Raw genomic sequence first — 26,073 nt, forward strand, 5'->3', positions numbered from 1 at the left:
GAGGCGACCGAGAGCGACGGAGGCGCCCGGAGGGAGAGGGCTGGGCACCGCGGGTCGCGGCGTCCGCGCAGGAGCTCGGGCCGGGGCTGGGGTCAGGGGCTGACCGGCCGGTGTGGCAGAAGGCGGCGGGCAGGCTGCGGAAGGACATTGCCCATAGCGAAGAGAGAGGAACAAGTCCTTCCTTTTCCGGTCGGGGCTGCGGCGGAGGCGGGTGGGAGCACGAGACGCTCCGCCGCCGCCACCATGGTGAGGCGCGGGCCGCGGGAGCGCAGCGGGCCCAGAGGGGCAGGGGCCGTCGGTGATCCGGGACGGGTAGTGGGTGGAGGCGGGTGGGAGCCAGGCCCGGCGGGCAGAGCCGTGCCGCGGGCAGCCCGAGGGCTGGAGGCGTGGGGCGGCCGGCTGGCCGCCATTTTGGAGCCGTCAGCCCTCGGCCTGCCGCGTGGAGCCCGTGTGGGGAGGCCGCGCTGGCGGGCGGGCGGGCTGAGGAGGGGCCGGGCCGGGCTGCAGAGGGGGTCGCGGCCGAGAGCTTGGCTTGGTGCGCTGGAAATCGCCTTTTCCTCGGGCTGTGGAGATGGGGCCCACATCGCCTTGTGGCAGGGCTTTTTTATTTTTCTCACGTATTTTTCTAAAGCAAAACAAAGCCCCACGGAAGCTCTTGAGCTCACGTTGAGATAAGAGAACGGTTTCTGTAACACCCATTTTTAATTTTTGTTTTTAACCTTTTTTTTTCCTTATTCTGTAACAGGCTTTAAAAGGCCTTGGTCTGAAAACAGGTTGCAAACGAACAACTTTTATTGCTAATACAATTCAGATTGTAAACTGGTTCCTTCACCCTGGTCAAGTTTGTTCCGTGCTTGTGCTGGAGTCTCTGCGCTAACTCCAGGAGTCAGTGCCTTGCTAGTAACCAGCGTTAAAAACACAGATGGTACTTTCATTGCTATTCGTTGGTTAGTTGTGCGTTTGGTAGTGTTTTTAATACCTCCCAAGTGAATTGTGGATGGAAAAGGGGAGGAAGATACTTTGCCTGTATTATTGCCTTGAGTTCTTAGTTTAATGACAAATACAGTATAACGCTGGAAGATTCCTTTTTAAAAGGTGTTGTTCAGAGTGGCAAGCTATTATTTGACATCTTTTCCGTTTTTTGAAAGGAAGCTGGTGCTGCAAGCAGTTGAATTCTTCACTTCACAAATTTTGAGGCACCAGGGGTTGTTCGGAGGGCCCAGACTTTACACAAAATTAACTCTGATACTAAGTTTGCTTGCTTGTAGTCATTGCGAGTGTCTAGATTGTGTTAAAGAAGTTAGTTACAGCATTTCAACTGTTAAACGTAATCTAAATAACAAGCTTTTGGTAAACTGCATAAACACAGGTGGGTTTTATATAGGCTTTTTTAATGGTAGATGGGAAGTAGTTTAGAAGTGTCACTAAAGAGCCCGGAGATTCAATTCTAGATTAATTTTACCCAAGTGACTTGGAAATCTATTGAATTTCAAATCTCAGATATAGTTTTCTGAATGTGGATTGTGCTGTGGAGCAGTTTTAAATGAAAATTATTGCTATGATGATGTAATTTGCGTCTTATCCAGTGTTCAGCGACAGTTGCCTGCTGTCAGTGTGCTGGTACTGTTGAACTGAAGACTCCTTCATTCTGAGCAATATCTGATGGATTCAAATACTAGCAGTTTACTTTACTTGTGCTTAAGAGTTTTTTCTTTTTCAGGCTTGCGCTCGACCGTTAATATCCGTCTACTCTGAGAAGGGGGAAGCATCAGGCAAAAATGTCACCTTGCCTGCTGTGTTCAAGGCTCCCATTCGCCCTGATGTCGTGAACTTCGTTCACACCAATTTGCGCAAGAACAACAGGCAGCCCTACGCTGTCAGTGAACTTGCAGGTATGGCTAAACCACAAAATGGAGAGAACTACTTGTATTAGCCTTCAACTTTAATACAGGTGGGCTAAAATTGAAACAAATTTAGAACTGAAATAAGAGAAGCACTGTTCAGGGGGATTCTGTATAGAAGGGAAGGCAACTGTTCTGGTTATTAACAAGCTGATTTTAAATTGTATGAAATACAACTTTTTTGTTATTCTGAAGAACAGCAAGGTAGTGTAACAAGTCTTTGACTACTCTGGGGTCTTATCTGAAATGTATATTACTGAAAGTATTGTGGCACCTACGTCCTCAACTGGAATCTATATTCTTTGCAAGAAGAATACAAGATGTCTGACAGCGTATCAGGCAGAAAACAGTGATGAAAAACTGCGCTTTATAATCCCTGCTCCATGTTGACCACAGGTGACTTACCTGAGGCATTCGCCAAGAAGAAACCTCTGCAAGTGGGTATTGGTTAGAGCTGCCTCAGAAGCTAGTAGGTGCAGACAGCTGCTGCTTCCCAAGAAGTTAGTGCCAAGAACATGCATTTTCAGGTTTATTTCTGATAGTGTTTCACATGAACATTTTAACCCACTAGGAACAGCAGTGCCAATTCAGACCTCCAAAGTGAGGATCGAGCTTAGAAATCAGTATGTTAATGTACTTGCTTCTGACCTAAACAGATCCTTAATACGGTAAGAGTTAATTTAACTGATCAGGATTTGTTTCGCTGAAATGATGAGATTCCACTTCATTGGTCCGTGTTTCTGAAGCACATGATAACAGTGGAAGTTCTGAGTGGCGGTCCTGAATTCTGCCTGTCAGTGACTTTATGCAAATTGCAGTGTTGTCACTCTCTGAATTAAAATCTTTCTGTTCCAGGTCATCAGACCAGTGCCGAATCTTGGGGTACTGGGAGAGCAGTTGCTCGTATTCCTCGAGTACGAGGTGGTGGAACTCACCGCTCCGGCCAGGGTGCCTTTGGAAACGTATCCTTTCGTAGCTGCTGTTTGCATTGGGTGTAAAGCTGAACTCATCAAGCAGAAAAATTATTTTAAGTATCTAAATGTGAAATGGAATCTTCTACTTGATGTAATGGCTACCTACAGGGATCTGGACTGCCGAGTTTGAGAAATTTGTAATGCGATTAGAACCTTCTGTATGCAAATTCAGACTTGCCTTAATGAACAGCAGCTTTCATTGATTCTTTTTTTCCCACTGCAAAAGCGGTGGATATCTTGAATCTCGTGATGCGTGCCGTCTTGCCGTGATGTCGTAATTTGCGTCTTACTCTGTGCTCAGTGACAGTTGCCTGCTGTCAGTGTGCTGGTGCAGATGGTTGACGAACAATTAACGCTGAGCAAGGATTAGAGAGTCACACTAGAAAAAGAAGCTTCAAAAAGGTGGTTCTTAACTGTCGATGCATAGATGTGTCGTGGAGGCCGCATGTTTGCCCCAACCAAGACGTGGCGACGCTGGCACCGTAGAGTGAATACGACTCAAAAGCGTTACGCCATCTGTTCCGCTCTGGCAGCGTCCGCTCTTCCAGCACTGGTCATGTCTAAAGGTGGGAATTCTGTCTCTGGAAATGTTTGCCCACAGTTCGACATTGCCTGGGCAGTGTCAGTTACTATGTGATTACTCTAAATGTTTATCGTGGATAATTAAATTCTCTTCTAAAGAGTTCAAGAGGCAGCCCGTTCTTCACTAGGGGGGTATTTTTGTTACGTACAACTTGGGAAGGTACTTTGCAGTTATGCGGTGTTGGAAGTTTGGTGATGCTGAGGTGCTTTGGTGCACGTTGCTGACATGAATCTCATCCGTGCAGTTTATGGAAACTGAATTTTGAACGGCATGGCAGTTCAGGTTGATTTCTGCTCATGGGAGCCAAAGGTCTGCTCAATATTTACTCGGGTACAGGAAGGACTGCCTGAGGCAGACCCACGAGACTCCATTGAAACTTCACTACTGTAGTTATGCCTGAATATTAGATCGGGAATTTAATTTCCACTGTTTATCCTGTTGTATCATTTCTGAATATGCAAGGCGATAACCTTGAGAAATGAGTACAGCCAAGATCAGTGGGTAACTTTGTGTCTTGTAAAATCTTTGCTAGGTCACCGCATTGAGGAGATTCCAGAACTTCCTCTGGTTGTTGAGGACAAAGTTGAGAGTTACAAGAAAACCAAGGAAGCTGTTCTCCTCCTTAAGAAGCTTAAAGCTTGGAATGACATCAAAAAGGTGAGTTGTTCTTAAGAGCAAAACCCAGGTGATTCGACTCTGCAGTGGTTACAGGAGGAATTCCAAATAGTTCTGTTTTGATTTCCCTTGAAATCCCTTTCCCCCTAGAAATCCCTTGGTAACAAAAATACAAGAAACTGTAAAAAAGAGTTTAAGCAAAGTCAGTTTCTTGCTGTGCTGCTTTACTCTGTGTTTAGTTGTCTTCATTTCGGTGATAGCTTTTTCTTTTTTGACCTTTAAGAATGATGAACTTCTCACTGGTCCGTGTTGCAGATGAGCAGTGATGATTGTGAAGTTCTGACTAAAGCAACTTTATTGTGTCTTACTAATGGGATTTGGACTGTTCTGAATATTCACAAGTTTCATTTTTATATAGGTTTATGCTTCCCAGCGTATGCGGGCCGGAAAGGGTAAAATGAGGAATCGCCGTCGCATCCAGCGCAGGGGACCCTGCATCATCTACAATGAGGACAATGGTATCATCAGAGCTTTCCGGAATATCCCAGGTAATTTGAACTTGGTAATTTTAGCCTGCTCTTGTGTTGCGAGGCTGCCTAGAATGATGAGATTCCACTTCATTGGTCCGTGTTTCTGAAACACATGATTTCATGGAAGTTCTGACTTGCTGAAGTAGCTAATATATTATTTCCAAGAATCTCTTTTGGTGATGGTGAGGATGTTTATGACAAATTTTATGGCTGTCACCAACCATAAACTGCATTTGGAGCAGTTAAAAATGAACCTGTCAAGTTTGTTGCTGGAAAAAGGCCAATTGATATTATTTTTAAAAATTTAACATGGTGTATGTAACTGTAGTGTAAAAGCTAATAAGGGCACATCTGTTTCTGTGTGCTTTCTGGTCTGTTTCTTTCTTAGTCTTGCATTCCTTGAGTTTAATTACAAATGAAGAGGATTGGTTTGTCTGTCTTGCTACAGGAATTACTCTTCTTGATGTGAACAAGCTGAACCTGCTGAGACTTGCTCCCGGTGGCCACGTTGGGCGTTTCTGCATTTGGACAGAAAGCGCCTTCCGCAAGCTGGATGATCTGTACGGCACCTGGCGCAAAGCTGCTACTCTGAAGAGCGACTATAAGTAAGCACAGCCAACGCGGGGGACAGCTCAACGGGGTAAAACAGGCTCGGGAGAACAACCCGGTAGCGTCACAGGTTCTTCCATGTGGAGGTGGAAAGGGAATACTGGTGCTTTTTCTGAAATGCCTGTTTTCATTGAACTAGCCGTGGTTTTATTGTCCAACTCAGACTATGAACGTTTGTTCCGCAGCCTGCCGATGCATAAGATGACCAATACAGACATTGGAAGAATCATGAGAAGCCAGGAAATCCAGAAGGCGCTGCGTGCTCCAAAGTAATAATTTTCATCTAACAAATGCAAAGTGCAGTCTCTTTAGAAATTGCCAAGTGTGAGGCTTTGTAGCGAGGTTGGAAATCTCTCTGCAGTGGGATGTCGGGGAGGGCGGGATTCCTGTAGTTTCTGGGTGTAACTAAAAGGAATTATGGTTCCCCAAATTTCAGGGGAAATTTAGCAGAACTTGAATTGTGAAACGAGATGGTGATACGTGTCTGTTCTGTTCAGGAAAAAGATTCGCCGTAGAGTCCTGAAGAAGAATCCACTGAAGAATCTGAGAATCATGATCAAGTTGAACCCGTATGCCAAAACGATGCGACGCAACACCATTCTGCGCCACGCCCGAAACGTGAGTGAGCGCAGAAGCTGGTACTAGATGAAATTGGGTTTAGTACTTCGGCATCTGTGCTGATGATCTTTTTGTCTCTTTCAGCATAAACTTAAGGAAGAGAAGAAGGCAAAGGCCAAGGCCAAGCTTGCGGCCAAGGCCCCGGCTGAGCCCAGGGCAGAGACCGCAGCCAAGACCCCTGCAAAGGCCAAGGCTGAAGCATAAACCCCGTGCAGTGCTTCATCCACTTAAGTTCAGAAAACTGTACCGTGGATTGACAACTAATAAATTCTGTTGGACCAGAGCAATGCTGTCATGTTTTTCTGAGGTGGTTTTTTTCTGATACGCGTTTTTGAGCGGCTTTGAAAATGGAAGGGGAAGGAGGCGAGGGGGGCTTTGCTGCCGTTCTTTAACGCCCCCCGGGGCGGGGATTTACCTTTTTCCGACTGAAACTGGTCCCGCGTGGGGCCATGACGACAAGCGGCCACGCGGTGGCAGCTGCTGCCCGGAAATGTGCAAATGGCGGCGGCGTGACGTCAGGCGGAGGCCTGCCCTCACCGCCGGCTGCGGCGCCTCCGCCCGCGCTGCAGGGGGCGCCCTGCTGGCCGCTTCCCGCCGGCGGGGTCACGAGGGCGGGCGGCGGCGCGTGGAGGATGCTGAGCCGCCTGCAGGAGCTGCGCAAGGAGGAGGAGACGCTGCTGCGCGTGAAGGCGGCGCTGCACGAGCAGCTCACCCGCCTCAAGGTCCGGGGCCGGCTGGGCCCAGCGAGGGGGCGAGCGCCGGGCCCTCAGCGGGCGGCGGCCACTGCCGGCCCGGTCCCGCCGGGAGCGCGGCGGGGAGGGGGCTGCGGGAGCGCGGCCGTGGGCAGCGGCAGGGCCGGGCCTGCCCCGCCTTTCGGGTCTGCTTTTTGTGTCTTAACGCACGTAACGCTCTTGAGCTGTGAAGGAGCCGGCGGAGCGGCAGCCCGGCGCCCGGCCGCGGCTCCGAGGGGTCTGGCCTGTTTGCAGTGGCCTCCGTGCCTTTCACACCGCAGCTGTTGCACGAAATAAGCGCTGAGCCCTTTACTGGTGTCCCGCCGAACACGGCCGGTGCTGGGGTCATCGGTGTCCTGCTGCGTATTGAAGCTGAAGAGCGGGGAAACGGGATTTAAAAGCTTTGCTGTTACTGCTGTTGATTATTCCAAAATACTTAACGAAATTTTAAATATTTAATACTTTAGATAGAGTCCAAGAAATAATGACTGCAAAGGCTTCTGTGTTCCCGTGTCTGCAGGTGGAAGAGCTGGCGCTGCAGTCTATGATCAGGTCCAGAGAGGAGAAGGTGACAGTCTCTTCGTCAGCTGTTGGCGAGGAGACTCAACAGGTAAGGGGAGTCCTTGCCTGGTGAAACGCGAGGGACTGGCTTTCCCCTGCGAGGGGCTGTGTCAGCGTGAGCAACAGGGAGAGGAGAGCTGCATCGATTTTGGCAGCTGTAGGTGCTCCTGTGGGTGGTTTTCATGTAGAGTTCTTAATGTTGACCCTGTTTATGCTGCTCATTAACTGAAACGCTCAGCTGTAAAATGTCTGGTTTGTTGCTGGTTTACGTTTCAAGGGCTTTGCCTTTTCCCATCCCAGAAAGCAGCGTGTTGTTTCCAGGGAGGTTGGGAAATACCTGCTTTATATTGGCATCACTTCAGTTCGCCATTATTAAGCGTTGTGTCTGATGATACTCTTAACTGTGGCGTGCTGGTTTGGCCAACTGTGAGTGTAGGGGATGGAGGCACAGATATCCTCTGAACTTTTTACCTATTTAGCATGGTGAGCCTGGACTAGTCGAAATTCTTCTATGGAGAACCAGTGCTTGTCACTGTGATGGGCTTGTGCAGCCAACAGTTCCAGTACCAGATTTCTAAAAGATGCTGTGACTGCACAGTTCTCTTTCTTAGTGGTTTGAGAAGCATTCTGTATCGCTGCTGGTCTTGCTAATTAGCAAGTTACACTCTTCTATTGTGACAGACTCTTGGACAGATGGACAATGAGGCTGCTATCAATCAAACTGAATTACACCTAAGTCTTCAAGGTCATGAAGAGGAGGAGGAGGAAGAGGAGGAGGAATCTGATTCTTGAGAGAAAAAAATCAGAGAGGGTTTTTAATACAGACTCAGGAATTTCTTCTTCATATAAAATTCACCAACTGGTTTTCATGTTGTTCTGTATATGGATATGAACTGTATGATACGCAAGACTTAGAGTCTAGGGAAGTTACACTTGAACATGCGAATGTGACAAGCTTGGCACATCTTGACTTAGATGTGTAAAGAATGAAAATCTGCTGCACAAATATGTAGCGTAATCTGTTCCACATTTAAAACCTAATGTAGCTTACTACATCTTTATATGTGGATGGGAGAAGTCATTAATCAAGTCAGACTAATTTAACATGTACACTAAAAGCAATAATTTGTCTGTTCTTATTTCCTGATGCTGAAAAATAAAACCAGGCCATGTAGGCTGGTTGCTGAACCAATGATTATATTATAACCTCATCTGCTTAAACTGGGAATTTTAAGATATGCGGTGAGAAAAGATGTGTCCAGGATTGTCTCCAGGCTTTCAGCTGCTGTGTTCTCAGTTACACGGAAAACTGGACTTGCGCTCCCTGTAAATGTGATGGCGATGTAGGTGTTCTTACATTGGGAGAAGCGGGTACTGCACCCTCAACCTAATTCTGAGGGCAGTAACAAAGTGGCCTCTCTTTGTACCCACTGGTGCTCTTCAGTACTGTCAGTCTGACTGTAACAGTGAAGTATTTTCTACGTCTTGGTCTTTCAGAGTAGCCGCTGATTAGGCTTTTATTTGTCCATGAATTGAACGGTAAGAATTGGTCCGTGTTACTTGTAATAAGGAACTAATTTTTTTAAATTAGTGTTACTTTTTTTTCCCCTCACAGTAACTTCATAAATCAATGTAAGTCCACCTTCTGCTTTCAAGTGAGCTCCAAGGAGGAGTATGAGAACTTAGTTCTTAGTTATAAGAACTTAGTTATAAAATGGAAAGTGATGTGAAGTCCCCTCCACGATTTCTTTCATGGTACGGTAACGAGCTAGTGCTGCTCTTGTCAGTAGAGAATATGTTCTTTCTCCTCGTGAAGTGCAGACACCATGTGGTGCAGCTGGTCATTTTATCAATTCTTCAATACTTGTTTTAAAGCACAGAAACCCCAATCTGTTAAGCTGATTAAAAACAGACAATAAAAGTAATATTCTAACTCGGCCACTTTGTCAACTGTTTTACTAGGAAAATACTCAGTTATATCCAGGGTTGTTCATTGCACAACTAGTGCCTAAAGGTGCTGCTGCTGTCTCTGGCATCATTTGGAGAAAATAGAAGTCTTCTGAAGTTTGCTTTTAAGAGCAGGAAAGGAAGCTGGAAAAGTGTGCAGTGTCCTGGGTGGGGTCTGAACACATGACTCAACCTCCAATGAGTTCCTGCCACTGGTTGAGGAGAGATTGTTTATTTGGCTCTTAATTTGGTTTGTAGCAATAGAAACTGAATGTTGGAATGTAAATATTGCTTCATCCTGTACTAAAGACTAATTGGTTTTTGAGAATCCTAGGTGTCTTAATGAAGGGGCTTAGAACATGAGTGTAGAAGAGTCAGCAAAGCTTTCCCAAGGCTCACAGGTAAAAAAAAATCCCAAACATTTGAGCAAAAAATGTTATGGCTTGGAGTGTCAAATAATTCTTTGAAAGTGTGTGTGTGTGAAGAGCTGGTTTGCCAGGAGCTCAGTAGCCAGCCTCTCTCTTTCCATGTCGCAGTGCTCTGCCTTACAGCAGGACCATGTGCCACCTTTACTCTGCTTCTGGGCAAGTCCCATTCTGGAGGGTTTTATCTCCAAAGGGTGATTTTGACTGTTGAAAAATGTTATTTGTCCCCAGCTCAGTCCATAGAAGTTTTCATGGATAAACCTCCTGCTGCCTTTTGTGCATGAGTCCCTTGCTTGCTTTTGGATTAAAATAGACCTGTTTATTGCATGTTGCAATAAAGTACTTCACCTGGTGTCCTACTACATAAAACTGTGCTTGCATTGTTCAAATTATTGCTGGCTGTGGAGCAAACAAGTAAAAGGGGATTTAAATCTCTAAAAACTTGCTGTTCCCATACTGCATTTACCAAACAGTCTTTCACCAAATATTCTTTTACCAAATAGTAAAAAGTACTGTTGTTTTTCTGTGTGTTAGTGTGTATAATTCACATATAAAGCACAGGACAGATTTTAAATTAAATGCTACATCACCTTGTCACTACTACCAACAGTCACATCCATGTGAAGACAAGCCGAAGGAAGCCTTGGATGTGTCAGAGGCACTTGCTGCTGCTGATGATGGGTTGAGGGCTATTCTATAGTACTGATATAGTACTGATACTCAATACTGATCCAAGCGGAAGTTCATGTCTAGAATGATTTGGATTCCTTTTGGGAAGGAACTTCAGCCATTTCCGTGTCCAAAACATCCTTTCAAGGAGCTGAACTTTTTATAGCACTGCTCAGCATGGCTGTTAAAAACAGCAAGACTTTGTGCTGTGGGCACATAGCAGTACTCACCTCTCCCTGTTCCCTTGTATGGCAACAGCAACTAGCTTGCCAAGTAACTGACAGAAGCTGAACTTCTAAAGAAAAATAAGCTGAGGAAATCAGTGTAGTACAATCACTCTTGGTTAATGACAGATGCAGGCAAGCAGGTCTTCCCTCTGCTGGGTGGATCGCTACGTTCCTGTGTTTTGTGCCACAATGCTGGTTTGCCCTAGGAAAATGCCTGTCACACCCCACGCAGTGGGTTACAGCACCCAACGGAGCATCGAGTGCTGTACAAGTTGTGTGAGCGCTAGACAGACAAACCCTCTGCAGTCAGACTTCCCTCAGACATTCCACAGAAACCTGGTAAACAGGATATTAACACACTGCAATGGCAACTGACTCGAGCCCTTTTTCACACATTGGCATTTTACATATGCCATCTTGTACCTCTTGGAACTAAGGATGTTGCATGGTTGTGGAAAAATATATAGAAAAAGGTGTGTAATGCAGCAGTGACTTTGGATTAAGGCTTTGGTTAAGTTTCTTGAGTTTTAAAAAAAAGCTTCAAGAAGTTACTTGATAATATATTTATTAAGAGAATCCATTGCTAAACATCCGAGAGAATAAAACAATAGAGGATCTTCATACACTTTAGACACTAACACAGTTGTCATGAATTTTTAGGTTAAAAGAAAGCAAATTGCTGGGATCTTTGTCTTGATTCTGCAGGACACTTCCAAGAACTAACTTTTAAAAATCAATTAGAAAGACATACATCACTAAATCCAAGTATGATGATATGTTTTAAAAATAAATATAGAAATATGAACAAGTCTACAATTAGAATATTGCCCTGTACATTCCAAGAAATGCAGAGCTCTTGCCTTCTTTACCTGGAAAGAGAGATCTCTAAACAACAGCAAAATTGGAGCCAGTAGGCTTAACTTTCAGGTACAGTTTGGCAGCAGCAAAAGCATGCTCGACAGATACAGTTTTGGAGCATCCCTAACCCTTTTTGCATGGAAGATTAGGTAAGCATGATTGAAGTACCAACAATTTACAAAGAATCCTGATAAAGTTCAAACAAGCTGGGGGTAAACACCCCCAGTGATATTTTCATTAAGAAAGAATATCCATAATCACTTAAAATCAGCAAGCACTGTAACTTAAACATCTTAACGTTTTGGTCAGTAAACGAATGTAATCCAATACAATACCAATTAGTTTATGACAAAATTTAAAACCATTTGGCACATGCTATAAAGACATTCTTCCTTAAGAGGTGAAATACATGTTTGAACAGGTACAAGCTGAGGAAATAGGACCAAAATAGCATTGTTGTTAACAGATGTACAGTACAGGATTTGCTCTTCCATATTCAGACTCCAGCAGCATGCGTGGGTGTACTCGGTTGGTTAAGGCCTATGGTTGAACAAAGCCACCCCGCAAAATCCACCTCCTCCGCTTCAGATCTCTTAATGAAAGCATGAATCTGAGCAGAGGAGAAGAATATTATTATTCAAGCACTCAATCTGTTAAATAACAACATGATGAAATACAATAAATCCAGTTTACTTTCAGTATTCAAGCTAGCTATAAAGTTTGGCAAACCACATGAAGGGACCATGAGAGCTTTTCTGCAGGATTACCAAAATAACCAGCATATGAAATGTACACATTGCCAAGTATTCCAGAGGAATACTGCCTACGCAGTGCCTATTGCAGAATACTTACACCGCAGTATGCGATAAGGATGTGACTCAGCCACTTGAGATAATACTCTGGAAAATACCTGCCTGTGCACAGAAAGGCTTTTTGTAATAGAAAGAGTCTGACTGCATTTTGCACCCTTATTGTACAGCAGGATTAGGGCAGGAAAAACTTGATTTTCTGCAGTAGAACTTAAGTCCTACCATTACACTTCAGGCCATGAAAAGACCCACTGAAACTGATAAGGTCATTTCACACAGAAAAAAATGCAAGATTTGTTTGTGTCTAGTAGTTCTACAGATTTTGCAAGGCAAAGCTAATTAAAAAGAGAGAGGGGCAAATTTTGCATTTCACAGAAGATGAAAAAGTGTATGTAACTAGTCCACAATGTATGTGGAATTTTGTTCTTTCCTCCTCTTAAAAGTAATCACCTATATACTTTATTATTGACTAATAAACCCAAGAAAGAGAATTATTTTGCTAATTAATTTAATAGCATTAGGTCATATACTCATTGCAATTATCAAATGACAGACTCCAAAAACCACCAGTTTCGGTCTCCTTGACAGTCCCTCTTCTAGGAGTGCATGAAAACCTGAGGCCCCTTGATCTCTGGATCAGAAAAGCAGCCCCCTCTCAAACTGTTTGAGCTGCTTGTGTCAGGGGCCCCAAACTACACTGTAGGCCATATGCTCTGATCCTGATCTCAGGTCAGCTGAGGAACCCAACCTGCACAGAAGAGTGCTCTTAGTTCAAGTTAAGGACTTTCACTTACCATCAGCTGCTTCAAATCAGCTCTCTCAGCAGGATTTTTAATTAAACTAGGGAAACAGAAAGTGTTACACAAGTTACACACAATTATCTTTTAAAATAAAGATCGAGTTATATCATGTTGGTGTACTTCTTTGGGCCCAAGAAGATACCACTCTAGATAAAAGCATTAGGTAACATAGTCCCTCTCAAAACATAGATCTGGGTCTGTAAGCAATTCCCTTCTGTAGGTTTCACTGGTATAGTTTTAGGTATGAAATCCTGAGTTGTCTGATACTGTTCAGTGGGGACAGGAGTGAGTGTCTATAACCACGCTGGAAAGATCAAATTCCCATTTAAATAAGAGCTCAACAATATGAATCACTTTATCCCTCAAGTTTCTTTTACCCAAGTCTTTTCAAGCTCAGTATCAAGTACAGCTATTGTGTTACTGTTCTTCCTTCTGGAAACAGTAAATATACATACATAGCTTTTAATAAATAAACTAACTTTTCAAATTGTAATGAACTGCTTCCCTTAGCACTGAATATACTGGTTCAGTGCAGGTATCGCTGAACCGCAATTGGAAAAGTAAATAGATGGGAGAATGACTGGTGTGATAAAGATGTTAGTTCAGTGAAGCACTCGGAAAGAAAAAAAGCATCTGGAGCCTGCAAGACTTCTGCATCATATGGAACGGTCACTACAGAATGCTGTGAAGGATCCTCCTTTAGAAGTGTGTTGTATGATCAGAGTCCATAAGTACTATGGTGTCTTCAGTGCTGAGAAAGTACTAATCTAAGTTGCACGCAGAAGCAGAGATCATATCTTAAAGAGGGGAACATCTCCCAGCTTTGGGGACCTCTTTGGATGCATCCACTGTCAAGCTGGTGCCTGTAAAATGCACTTGAGGCACATTAACCATTGGAGAAAGAGGATTATGCTAATTGAAATTACTCCACATTTGCCATGACCTACAAGTAGGGACTCTAATTGCCAAGTTATTGATACAGTAAGACAGCAGGGTTGATCCCAAATGAGTCCCACTGCAACTTAGCCATAGAGAAAATACTCACCATTTGTTAACAAAATCTTGAAATTCAGAACCAAACACACCATTGGGCAGTTTTGGAGGTGGCTAAAAATAAATTAAAAAAAAATCAGCAGTCATTCAGCATAACTAATACCTGATGATGCACAACCTACCCAGAGATCTACCAATTGTATGTCCTATACCTGGGCAAAGCTGTAAAGCCCTAGCACTACCCAGGCCTTCCTTCAAAGCTGAGCTCTGAAACATACGTCACGCAGACTTCAGCTTCCATGCATATAAATAAAAGGACGTGCTGTCATATGATTTATAAAAATAAAGGTGCTGAGTTTATTACTGACTAGTTTTGGTTATTACTCACAGCTGCTGGATTTCAGGTGTTTCAGTAATAAATCAGACCAGAGACAGTTTTTAAGGCATGGGGTGTTTTTTGTTGTGCTTTTTTTTTCTATACACACACCTGAATGGGGTTAACACAGCCTTGAGCTGTCATTAAAGACAACTCAGAGCAGCTGACAGTAATTAGCACTGTGTTATTCTCCTCACTACTAATCTCCAGTTTGGGGAAGGGAAAATGCCCTGCACACCATTAGTTCCATAATCCTTTTGATCTAAATATTCTGTCCCAGGGAACGAGTTTGTTCAGGTTCTGAATTCAAAAAGAATTCTGGTAAAGAAAGAAGAGGTACTATATAAACCTGCATATTATTGTCTTGTTCTCCATGACATTTGCTATAGGATGAGAGTTAAGTTTTCATTCTTAGACCATGGGTCCTGCAAACACACTTGGGTTACACTTAGACTCGAGTTACTTTTATGCACAGAGTTGAGATGTGGCCTGCATTCAGTTACTCACTGGTGTACAGACTTTGTTGGATGTAGCAGCTCATGCTGAAGACTGCCTGCGCTACAGCAGAGGTGGCAGAAGACAATCTTGCCAAGTTCTCAACTACTGCAGCTTTTCAGCTTAAACTGACCTCCTCAGGGATGCTACAAGAGCAGGACCATAGTATCTTAAATAATCCAATGCTAACTCTATTCCACGAGTTAGTGCTGTCATATCGAAGTGTTACATAATATGCAAAATACATTTGTAATGTGAGAGGAAAATTGTGCCTGCAGATGAGGAACAGAAGCAGTTTATCAGTACATGTACAGTAGCATAAGCAATGCTAGTCTTTGCAGGGACCTAGGCACCAACTGTGCTTTTTAAATAGGTGTGTCAGACACACTTTTTTATAATTCATTCACCTGGAACAATTATATTATCAAGCTGTTACAAGTGATAGCTAACATGAGCATGCTTTTTTTGTTTGTTTGTTTGGAAGGACACAAGCAGTGGAGTCATGTGAGTTTCAGTAGCACTTGTGAAAATATTGGAAACAGGCTATCAATTCTAACATACCAATCTATTAACTAGCCTTGTAGCTGAACTATTTGAAAGATACAGTATTATAAATGAGGTTGTTCATAAGACTAAAACAAATTAAATTTAAAAACACAAACCAGTTTGGTATATGCTTGATCATACTGTTTGCTATTAACTGTCCTAATAGGTTGCATGATCCAGGCTAGAAAACCCATAAACCTACCTAAATGATGCAGAGAAATAAACTAAAATTTTCCTGGGAATAATTTAAAAGTCAAGCCAACACACATAACAATCTGCCTCTCATACTGCAGCAATAAAAGATCAGAAGACCTGGCTTATCCTCACACTAACCCCACACCCCCTCAAATTCTGGAATGCTTTAAAAATTTACAATTGTATTAGTACAAGTGCAAATAGTTAATTACCTCATTGACAATGTAATCAAGAAGTTCAAAGATTGCCATTGGGGGTCTGCTGTCTGGTCCATAGGCTAAGAAGAAATTGTAGAAGTGGAAAAATACAGTGTTACTCTCCTCCCGTGGTAGAGGTGTTTTAAGAAGCTAACAGTCATACACTCTATTCTTACATGGCATCCAGTAGATTCGTAGGGAAAAAAAAAATGAAACAGCAAGAGGGTAATACTTTTATGCAAGGAGACACTGTTTTTAGGTCTGATCCAAACCATTAACCTCTAACTGGGAATCACCCTACTGTACTTGATCAGCATTGCATCTTAGAGAGATGAGCCCTATCAACAGAATGGTATCTTAATGGAGCTCACAAACAGCTCAGTTATCAACAAAAGGATCTTTGGTCCTTGATTCTCAAACTCAGATACCTCCTCATAGTGAGACTGAGCCAGGTGCCCAATATGATCCTGATTTTTTTTAAGTTTAAAGCCACACTATGCAGACCAGTATCAGGTAAGGACAACCTTTAAGCTGACAGAGAAGGGTATTAGAAAAGAATTTAACAGATTGTTGTAACTTACAGCTCACTGGTCGACCAGGTGTTCTTTGCCTGGGCGAGGTCTCTGTGACTGGAGAATCTCCCTCCACTGGGCAGCCAAACATTAATTCAAGCTCCTTAGAGTCAGGAGGAGGGATTGGGTATCTGCCAATAGCCATTTCTACCAGCGACAACCCCATACTCCATATATCCGATTGCACTGAATAATGAGTTCCCTGTAGTCTTTCCGGCTACAAAAAAAAAGGCAGAGGAGACAGTATCGTAACAAGAAGGAAAAAAAATTGCATTCTGCAATAGCCTGGACAAAATGAAGGATGAAACCCCAACTTATTATTATGACACATTCCAATGAGTGACTTATTGATCTTGTTCTTTAAATATCTCATCTGGAGTTCCGTAAGTTCCAAAAACATTGCATACCACCACTGCAAATAACTTTCAGACTCTTTAAAAATGATGCTATTATGTTGCTGGTTTACTACTTTAACATAATATCTAAATGTTACAACTATTAATAATGATGGGATAATTAAAGAACAAGAAAGCAAAACTAATATGGGCAACTGAAGATTCACCTCATTTCCCTGAGAAGCTGTTCTTGGTTTTCTGCTTTGGGAAGGAGAGGGAAGATGACTTTATTGATTCTATATGGGTCCCAAAGTGACTTGGTGCTCTAGGAATAATCTTGTGGTTTGTGACACTTCTCAGCTGATACGATTCTGATAGCTCCCTATAGCAGAAATGCATTTATACAAGGACTATTATATACATGCATACTGCAGTTTTAGATCCACATTCAAATAATTTCTAAATAAACTGTTGAGCTCTATAATCCATTGAAGTGATAATAAAGTGTAACATACAAATTGAACTATGAAGTATTACGCAGGGCACAGACCCTTCCTGGAGGTATAACAATTGAAAAATACATACAACATAGGAAGATACACATGTTCTGCCAGCTTAACCACTTGCACATTATGGCCTGACAAACAAAAATACAATAGGCTTAAATTTTTTCCTCAGGAAAAAGCGAACTAGAAAGGGACAAACACAAGTTCTGCACAGATTATATACACGTTAATGTAAGTATTACAAAAATGTACGCAGGTAAGAGACTCAGCTAATAATATATTTTGTATTGTTCTTAGGAGACTTGAACACTGGAAAGATACTTTAGGTATGGGATTTTTTTGTCAGTTGAATGGTGATTAAAACCGTATCTGGATATCCCAATCACACTGCTCCAAAGATCCTCAGTTCTGATCAGTGTACCCATCTTCTGTTTCTGCCTAAAGAACTAAAACATAAGATTGGTCCTTAACTAACTCCTTTTGCTTAGTTTTTGCACTTGCTTTATCAGTACTAAGTTAAATGCTGAAGATAGTTTCTGCAATTTGTAATACATCGATCTATATCACCCTTGGATCCATTTTTACTAAGACTTCAAAGAAAATGCTCACTTTGCTTTTCTGTTCTCTTTTTTAAAATCAAGATCATATTTTACAAAAAAGGTGCAGATTCTTGCCTGACTATATGCATATTTTGGGAAAATATATATGATTTGAAACTTATTCTCATAGAATATAAGAACGCAGTATTACTGTAAAGTCTCTTCCCTCTGCTATAATGGCTGATAGTTTTAAGTCAGTTTTGCAACATTCACTGAGATTATATTGGAGCTTTCTCCAGTGTCCCACCTCAGCTAGTTCCAAAGGCATCTGTATAAACTACACAATTGCTAGTCAATGGATAAAGATGCCCAAAGCCAAAAATACACAGTAGATTTTCATAAAATATAAGTGTAAAGAAGTGAGTGGATGAGAAAAAGCGGGAAACACAGTAGTAGTTATATAAAAATAATTAAAATCTAGAAAATATGTTCAAGTTAAGCATTGTTGATTGTATACACCATCATTTGGTAGAACAGGATGTTGTTTGGCATGTTATAAGTCTCTAGCTGTTATTTGAAAAAGTATGCTAAGGAAGATACTGCAAGAAAAGGTACTTCAGTTACTATCAAGAATAGGAAATAAAATCACCGCCGTGGCTTGGTCTGTGACATAAGGTGACAGAGAGCAAAGCTAAATCTCAGTCTGGTAGAAACAGTAAATTGAAGAAAACTGAAGGCAGGCAGCACTTTGCTCTCATTCTTTCTACTAGAAGAAAAAGGGAAAGCCAGTCATATGTCAAGGGTCCAGAAGAGATGGAGCTGAGAAATTTTTTTTGCTAATTAGCAACAGCCCCTAGATATATGTGGGAACATAAGCCACAGTTTTATTTCAAGTATGTTACCAATATTAAATGACAAAAGAGAATACTGTCTCTGACTTTGAAATGCAGGTCCCATGCTGAGCAGAAGCAGCGTTATTAGGCTTTTATCCTTTAAGTTTAAGCCCACACAGTTTCAATCCTACAGCAGAATCTCTGAACACTCTGACTGTATGAGTCAATTGGCTGTATGCTGAACAAGGCGAGTACATCAGAATACAGAGATCCATTATTTCCATTAACTGCGACTTCCACATAATGCAAAGGGTTCCTCTGAAGAGCAAGTTTCAAGGTATTCCTCATATACAGGAATAAAGAACACCCTGTAAATAGTCTGAGATTAGCTGCTGTGGCCTTGTCCACACTAGCCACTCCTATGCTTTCTCTTGTTGCTGCAGCTGCGTTGGGTTCCCAGGAGCAGTCACAACAAGATTACTAGCGAGGCAGCAGCTTGCCTACATAAGTGACTGCAGCAAAATGCTGGAGTGGGAAGAGAACCACACTTAATAAGGAAAGCAAACTATAAATACTGGGCTTTTTTGGAGATACATGTATACAAACCCCAAATGCATTAACCTATTGGATTCTGCAACGCAGACACAACTGCATCTCTTTTGAAGTGTTACAAAATCTTCCAAGTTGCTCGGCTTTTGTTGCGACAGTTCTTTCCCCTCATACACAATCTCATATGATACTGGAATATTCCTGGAATGCAGGAAGCGCTGAACTATGAACAACAGCAGTAACAGTAACAGTAGGTTTCTTGTTTGATTACTGGCATTGTGATAACTCTACCATAATGGATAGTAAACTCAAAGCTATAAAATCTGTACTTACAGACATGTAGGAGCGTGTGCCAACAAACGAGTTTGCCATAGAATCTATCAGTTGTCCACTGACACCAAAATCACAAAGCTTGATTTCACCTCTAGAGTTTACCAAAATGTTAGATGGTTTAACATCTGGAAAAAAATGAATGGATGATTTATATTTATAATACTTAAAAAGGGAAATTTGACAATGAAAGTAACATGAAAGGTGAGAATTACTGTGTGTCTCCCTTTGTTTCCCTTCTAACATGACACAATTCTATCCCTTCTCTGGGAATACTCAGGAGAAGAGATATGGTTCCCTACCCAGGCCCATTTCACAGGCTCTCTAAATACAGATTAACAAAAAGAAATCTTTTAACTTACAAGTGCAAAAAAGCTGTTAGTTTTAAGTTTTTCCTTCACTCTGCTTCTTGGCTTTCAAATATTAAGTTTAGGCATCTACATCCTCATTGCAATGACTACAGTTCGAGATAAATTTGAAAGTATGTCAGCATAACTCCTCTTTAATTATGTTCTTTTGCCTAGAAATAATCAATAAAGAGGCCCTACATATTTATTTTACAAAGGTCAATGAACTACAGCAGCCACACCATCATCCCTAACTTAGCCTTCATATGTACATAAGCATAAATCATCCTATAGCAAAACAGTTCTTGGAGTTTGTTCTTGCTTTTCTGGGTTTTGTTTGGGGTTTTTTTGAGGGGGTGGGTAGTCTTGTTGGTTTTGTTTGGTTGTTGTTGGTTTTTTTTTTTAAAGCTCTGAAAAAATAATTATCCTATTATTGAAATGCTGCATTAAAAATACTTTGAGATTGTTTACCTGTGATAGAATCCCCTCATGATTTTGAATTCATCGCTTTTTCTAAATGGAAATTTAGTAAGGGTCACTGGTAGCTAAGCAACTAATAACAGCTATTTGTGAATGCAAAGGTACAGAGAACAATTGTTTAGCATTTCTTTTATAGCTGTAAGAAGTTTTTTTACTGTATCTTGCTGTTTAGCTGGTCATTACCAATGCATTATCAAGATAAGTAATCAACAGCTCACATTTGCAAAGTAATCCTACAGAAAAAAAGGGTACTATAAATTGGTTTTGAAGAAAGTGATCAGCTCAGCCTATCAGAATTTCACTTTAGACTCTGCTATTCAAGAGCAGATCCAGAAGTCTAGAGTCTGTAGTGTATTTTCATTTGCTTTTCACTTTTAAGCACAAATATATTCCAGGTAGCTTTCATTTCAGTGACTGAGGAACTGACCTTAGTTTGTGATGTCAATGGGATGTCACTGGAAAGATGATACTAATGTGACTCCTCGTCACTGGAAAAAAGGTCTCCCTGCAGAAGGTTTTGCCTCGCTGAACAAGATCCTTGGCAATTGGAAGTGAAGACAAAACTATATTTTAACTGTTTCTCCCCCCAGCCCCCTTTTAAAGAACAAAACAAAGCTTGAATAAAAGTTACCTACTTTCGGAATTTGTGGCTACATTTTCTGGTTCCTAACATCACCTTTCTAGGTAACTGAAACTGTCCAGGTGCACTGGAAACAGTGTTTTGTGACGATTTGTGTATACACAAGTTCTTCTAGGCTCAGCTACAGGACAGTGAGCCTACAGCTTGTCCACTTTACTTGGAGCAAGCAGCCGCCTGTAGAAAATCCACAGTCATCTAACACAAACTGCTCCCTGGTCTTAACACAGAGGAAGTCATGCCTGCATACATCTTCCTTCTACCACAAAGAAGATCCCAGCTGCTTTTGCCAGGTACAGTCTTCCTCCTTATAGAGGGGGAAGAATATGGGCACATTATTTGTGTGTACTGCTTTTAATTCCCCATCCCTAGGAAAGTAACTGGCTTATAAACTTTGCTCTCCTCCATAGATTTTCCTCCTGTAAGCGTGACAGAGGTACCGGGCAGTTTCTGGAGCTGTTTACCAGGCAGGAAACAGAATGTTACACAGTGGTTAACTCTAGGCAGAGCTTCAGTAACAAGAGATTTTAGAGGCCTTCTGGGCAGACAGCTGAACCTTCTGCAAGTTCTGCCTCCTTTGTGCAAGTTTTGACTTGCAGAGACCTCACCACAAGTACACCTCACAATGTAAAGGAAAAATCCAGTCTAGGAGCTTGACCTATCAGTTTAAAATTCCATCAGGAAGAAAAAAAACAAACCAAGACACCACAACACCCAAGCAGATGTTGGTGCAGTAAAGCAGGCAGCAGAGATTAGAGATTCCCAGCTACACAGGAATCTGCACCTAAAGTTCTGTGTAAAAGCAAGGTGGAAAAAAACAATGTTTGCAAAATACGCTGGAAGCACTGCAGAGCCTGAACAAATTCTAGATATGGCCTTTAGATTTGTACTGCTTATCTATGCACATCTACTAGTGCAATTCAGAACAAAGACATAAATCCCCGCTTATCTCTACAGCTCATGAATACTTCATGTTCATAATTAAATGGCAAAAAATAACATTAGCATTCCACTGTCAGTGAACCAAAGGACATTCTCTTTATAAGCATCTTATGTGCTCTAGAATCCACCTGGTCTTTTGAAGACTTAACTTTCACCTTCAGTGCTTCTCTAGCTGATAATCCCACACCGTACCTTTCTCACAATAGCACAGCAAACCATGACTCCTCACTGGAGTTTTATATAAAGCTTACCTTTCCCTGAGCATTTTCATTTGCCTCGCAAGTGTGATCAGAGTGTGATGTTTGGAAGGCTGCTGTCTTTCCACCCCTCTACATGTAACACGCTATGCTATTTTAACTCCAGAGTGTCTGAGCACTTAAGCAGTTTCTCTGGAAACCAGAGATTTGTATTGCCAAATGGAAGAGGAATGCCAAGGCATCCTTCAAAATGTATGCTGTAACTTGCAAGAAACAGACAAATCTAGAAAGGAAGACCAAGTGTGCTACATAAATGAAGCATTTAAGTTTTAAAGACAATGAAAGGACATTTCATATATCACCCCAGACAACCCAGAAACAGAGCTGTGCAATTCTAGAGAAGTCCTCAGCCAGTCCAGAGGCACGGATACATGACACTGAAAAGGGAGCTAGTTAATACGAAGACGTTTCCAGGATGTCTCGTAATCTCTGTAAGAGGTATGCCTCCTCTACCCGAGCCCTGCTCTCCCCACAGGCGCAAGCCTAGTTCATTCTGAAAGAAAGGTGGCCCTGGACATTATCATAACCCCATCAGGCAAGAATTTCTTTTGTATGGAAGTTACCAAGTAGCCAGACACTTGAGAACATATTTGTCTTGCAGCACATTATTGGTACCTTCCAATCAATTTCAATTTCCCAAGGCAGGATCTCATGAGAACACTCTAGGAACTAACACACTAGAACAGACCATTGACAGCATCCCTGCTGTGTGGTACCTCCTACCCTGGAGCTCCTGGCTGCAACTGGAGTTCAGAAATCTTACAAAGCACTTCCTATGCAAGAGGAGACTTTCCAGAGATAATTACACTCCAGACTGTGCTCAAAACCAACTAAAATTATGTTCTGATTAACTTATAGGATTGTTATCCATCCAGAGACAAAACACAGCAAAAAAAAGTTTGTGTGTCTTAATAACCTGCAGCAATATACTTTGTAATTACTTACAAGACATTTCTTTCCTTGTCATTTAGTGCCTTCTGGTATTAGCCACAAAGGTAAACAGGACCATAGAAGTAGCATTTTCTATAACATTCCCTGTTACAAATATCTTTATTTAACAGCATAGGAGATATTATGAAAATATCTACCACAGTCACGCTCGTTGCCCCTTCCTTTTCTGTGCCTGCTTTGTATCCCACCAGTTTGTCTTTCAGAAGTTTTGCAATGTCTATCATGTCTTTTCAGAGATGACCAAAACAAAGCACGGTGGTCCAGATAAGCTAATGGTCTATAAGACGACTGTATTTTCCATTCCTTCCTTAATAAGCCCTAATGACTTCTTCCTTGAGGTGTCTGCAATGACAAGTGAATACTTTTCCTCAGAGGTCACAGTTAGTCCAGGATACATCTGTGCATGGAAGCAGTTTAAGCTGAACCTCATGTTGAGCAGCTACCATATTCCATTTGGTGTTTTGCGGTCCTTTATGACTGTCATTACTTCTTGATCAATCCAAGCAAATGCATCACTGATGACTTTCACTGATTTATTTTTTATTCTTTTCTTTCAGTTCTGCATTATTATTTGTCTAACAGCTGTCTCTTGCTTTCAGAATACTGCGTGCTAGCTTCTGCTGTTCATTACAGAAAAACTGTTAACATCTTATAGAATCCTTACCCTGGAAGACACTCCTGTGAATTTTTGCCTTACAGTGATGTTGTAAGTCCTTTGTTTTACCGCCCCACAATAATGTCAAAGTCTCAGTTGCACTAACCAACCTCAGCTGCCATCAACTACACCAACATACAGACCTTCACCACTCTCTACCCAAAGAGAATACTCAATCTCTTATCTTAAAAATAGCACTTCGATGAGGTTGCATAGCCCAAGAAAAATAGGTTGTCTTAAACTGCTCTGTATGCATTTCGGCTATTGAACAGTTCATTAGAAGACTAAAAGCTAGACAAATAAAGCATTACCTGAAGCTCCTGACAAATTGATTTAAACTGATTTTTCTTCCCCATATTTATATACAGTGCAACAAAACCAGTGATATGAACACTTGGTTTTTAAAATCTACATTAATGGGTGAGACTAGTCAAGAAACCAAAAAACAAGCTGGATGCCTACGAGTTTCAAAGGAGGGATCCCATACACAAATTCCTCCCCGCCCCAATTTTATTTTGTAGCATTACATTGCCTCAAAAAAAAAATCCCCAACCAAAAATACTGAGAATGGTGTGTTTATTTGCTGGGTAGGCAATACAGCTGTTTTGACGTGAAACAGTTCCTTTTTTAAATAAAAAGATATAAGCTCACATTTTGCATCTTGCTGTTCGAAGATGTTTTATAGCATTATACTTTTACTTTTCCTGGTAATCTCAATGGGTCAATATTACAAACTTGCTGATATTGCCATGTCACACAAGTAATAAAACATAGTAATGGAATAAATTCCTCCCTGAAAAAGAGTTATCACAAGCCTTGCTCTCTTTAGATTTAAGACGACATTTTTTTGGCCTTATGTTGCTATGTACTCATGTTTAGTGAGGACATCTACTCATTTTTAAGGCTCCCACTCTCACCACAACACAAAACCAAAAAACCTTACTAAACCAAGGCCACCAATTGCACACATTTTTCCCCAGGGACAGGATGAGTGAGAACAAGCAGTACGTGTCAGATGTTGGTCACACCATGTCAGTGCAGTGCTAGATAATCACGGAGGGCAAACTATAGGGGGCTAGAGAAAGTAAACCACAAAAGTCTCCAATTATTATAGCTGTGTCACCAAAATAATGCTGACCCAGTTATACCAGGATAAATGTGCTTTTACTAGTACTATTTATTTCAGCTGGGATTCAAGAAAGAGGCAGTCTGGAAAAGCATAACTTTGCAAGAAAAAGCTTCACCTGCACTACAAGGGTTTTCCTAGTACAACATATTGCCATTCTTATACTACGGAGCTGGCTTCATTTTGGCTTCACTAGGTAGCATCCTTAACCCAGGGCCACATGACTCCAAGAGTTCTTAACACATAAGAAATTTTAAAAGCCTGAGAAAGAAAGTAAAATTATAACTAAGAGGCTTTTTTTCCCCCTTTTTTTTTTTTTACTACAAAAAGGCCAAGCATCTAATATGTCAAATAGCAGAGAAATCAGTACATTTACAATGGTATTCTTGCATTTTGAAGCCACATTTAACATTCAGACATGGATTACCTAAGCATGTTCTGACAATGCTAATCCCTGACACCACTTCAGTCTACATATTTTTCCTGTATTACATTTTTTCCACTTGCCAGTCCCTCCTTAATCACAGAGTACCACACAAAAGTACAGCCAGTATACCAGTTGAGCATCAGTCAACCCCCAGAAGAGAACTTCACGCTGCAAGACAGCATCTTGCTCATAAATCTGATATGCAGGACGCTGAACCAGGGCCCTCCTCAACTAAGATGCTAAGCTGTAACAGCTCAGTTTAAGTGTGCCAGCTTCTACATGAGGTCCAACTTACATATGGGGAGGTCTACAAAGAATGCACAAAGGGCAACCTGTAAAACAGACAGACTGGTGGACAGTATCAAAGATCGGAGCCAGAAAGTTTGGCTCTGTATGTCAAGAGATGAGCAAGTTTCGCTCCATATATGAAGAGATGGAAACATTGTTCTCACTGGTTTTGCTTTTAGCTGCTAGCACTATCTATGATCAACTTCCAAAATGTCGTTTTAGCTCCCACTTTATAAGACATCACACATTTCAATGAGAGTTTCTGCAAGATGTGTACAAGGTCACGTATTCCTGATGTTGTCAGAGCACACGGCATGAAAACTGAGCTGAAAAAATATAAATCAGAATCTGTACATGGAACTTTGCACTGCAGTAACACTGGAAGCAATGACTTCTATTGGTCCATACACTTAAAGTGTAATCTCTGATGTAGCCAATACTGTGAGGTTAAGCTGCACTTAAACAAGATCAGAAGGGCTTTATTTTGGATTTATCAGATTTACAGATTGTAAAACTGGAAAGGGGGGGGGGGGAGAGAAAAAAAAATGGCTGTCTCAGCAAGAACAACCTAAAAAAACTCCAAGCAACCAACATGGTAACAACCACTGCTGTGGCTGAATTGAAAACTACAAGATACAAT

The 26,073-nt window shown here is 41.7% G+C and overlaps 3 protein-coding genes and 5 non-coding genes across 9 annotated transcripts in view; 7 read left to right on the plus strand and 1 right to left on the minus strand.

Moving 5' to 3' along the window:
* Positions 1 to 89: 89 nt before the first annotated feature.
* On the plus strand, positions 90 to 6,113 carry RPL4 (ribosomal protein L4). 2 transcript variants are annotated; one of them, XM_072870170.1, is made up of 10 exons: positions 90 to 246; positions 1,721 to 1,892; positions 2,757 to 2,863; positions 3,303 to 3,441; positions 3,991 to 4,115; positions 4,492 to 4,621; positions 5,052 to 5,208; positions 5,398 to 5,481; positions 5,710 to 5,830; positions 5,915 to 6,113. In XM_072870170.1, the coding sequence occupies exons 1-10, from the start codon at positions 244 to 246 to the stop codon at positions 6,032 to 6,034; spliced, it is 1,158 nt and encodes a 385-aa protein (XP_072726271.1). In that variant the 5' UTR covers positions 90 to 243; the 3' UTR covers positions 6,035 to 6,113. The 2 variants fall into 2 exon arrangements, with proteins under 2 accessions (XP_072726271.1, XP_072726272.1); XM_072870171.1 differs by lacking the exon at positions 90 to 246 and adding an exon at positions 907 to 925.
* On the plus strand, positions 1,555 to 1,655 carry LOC140656248 (small nucleolar RNA SNORD16). The gene has a single exon (XR_012044033.1). It is a non-coding gene; the product is annotated as a small nucleolar RNA SNORD16 (small nucleolar RNA).
* On the plus strand, positions 2,605 to 2,676 carry LOC140656258 (small nucleolar RNA SNORD18). The gene has a single exon (XR_012044042.1). It is a non-coding gene; the product is annotated as a small nucleolar RNA SNORD18 (small nucleolar RNA).
* LOC140656247 (small nucleolar RNA SNORD16) lies at positions 3,138 to 3,237 on the plus strand. The gene has a single exon (XR_012044032.1). It is a non-coding gene; the product is annotated as a small nucleolar RNA SNORD16 (small nucleolar RNA).
* LOC140656246 (small nucleolar RNA SNORD18) lies at positions 4,353 to 4,420 on the plus strand. Its single transcript, XR_012044031.1, has one exon. It is a non-coding gene; the product is annotated as a small nucleolar RNA SNORD18 (small nucleolar RNA).
* On the plus strand, positions 4,670 to 4,740 carry LOC140656245 (small nucleolar RNA SNORD18). Its single transcript, XR_012044030.1, has one exon. It is a non-coding gene; the product is annotated as a small nucleolar RNA SNORD18 (small nucleolar RNA).
* Positions 6,114 to 6,404: 291 nt separating the features above from the next.
* Positions 6,405 to 9,060, plus strand: SNAPC5 (small nuclear RNA activating complex polypeptide 5). Its single transcript, XM_072871360.1, has 3 exons — positions 6,405 to 6,552; positions 7,082 to 7,171; positions 7,804 to 9,060. The coding sequence occupies exons 1-3, from the start codon at positions 6,463 to 6,465 to the stop codon at positions 7,912 to 7,914; spliced, it is 291 nt and encodes a 96-aa protein (XP_072727461.1). The 5' UTR covers positions 6,405 to 6,462; the 3' UTR covers positions 7,915 to 9,060.
* Positions 9,061 to 10,944: 1,884 nt separating this feature from the next.
* MAP2K1 (mitogen-activated protein kinase kinase 1) overlaps positions 10,945 to 26,073 on the minus strand; it is a 41,313-nt gene continuing 26,184 nt past the window's right edge. The window contains exons 6-11 of the mRNA XM_072870291.1: positions 19,327 to 19,451; positions 16,241 to 16,448; positions 15,675 to 15,739; positions 13,903 to 13,964; positions 12,852 to 12,897; positions 10,945 to 11,858 (exon numbers count right to left, since the gene is read on the minus strand). Of these exons, the coding sequence (XP_072726392.1) occupies positions 11,745 to 11,858; positions 12,852 to 12,897; positions 13,903 to 13,964; positions 15,675 to 15,739; positions 16,241 to 16,448; positions 19,327 to 19,451 (620 nt within the window). The 3' untranslated portion in view covers positions 10,945 to 11,744. The remainder of the gene's footprint in view (positions 11,859 to 12,851; positions 12,898 to 13,902; positions 13,965 to 15,674; positions 15,740 to 16,240; positions 16,449 to 19,326; positions 19,452 to 26,073) is intronic.

This window comes from Ciconia boyciana, chromosome 8 (assembly GCF_034638445.1).
Source record: "Ciconia boyciana chromosome 8, ASM3463844v1, whole genome shotgun sequence".
In the NCBI taxonomy this organism is placed as follows: Eukaryota; Metazoa; Chordata; class Aves; order Ciconiiformes; family Ciconiidae; genus Ciconia; species Ciconia boyciana.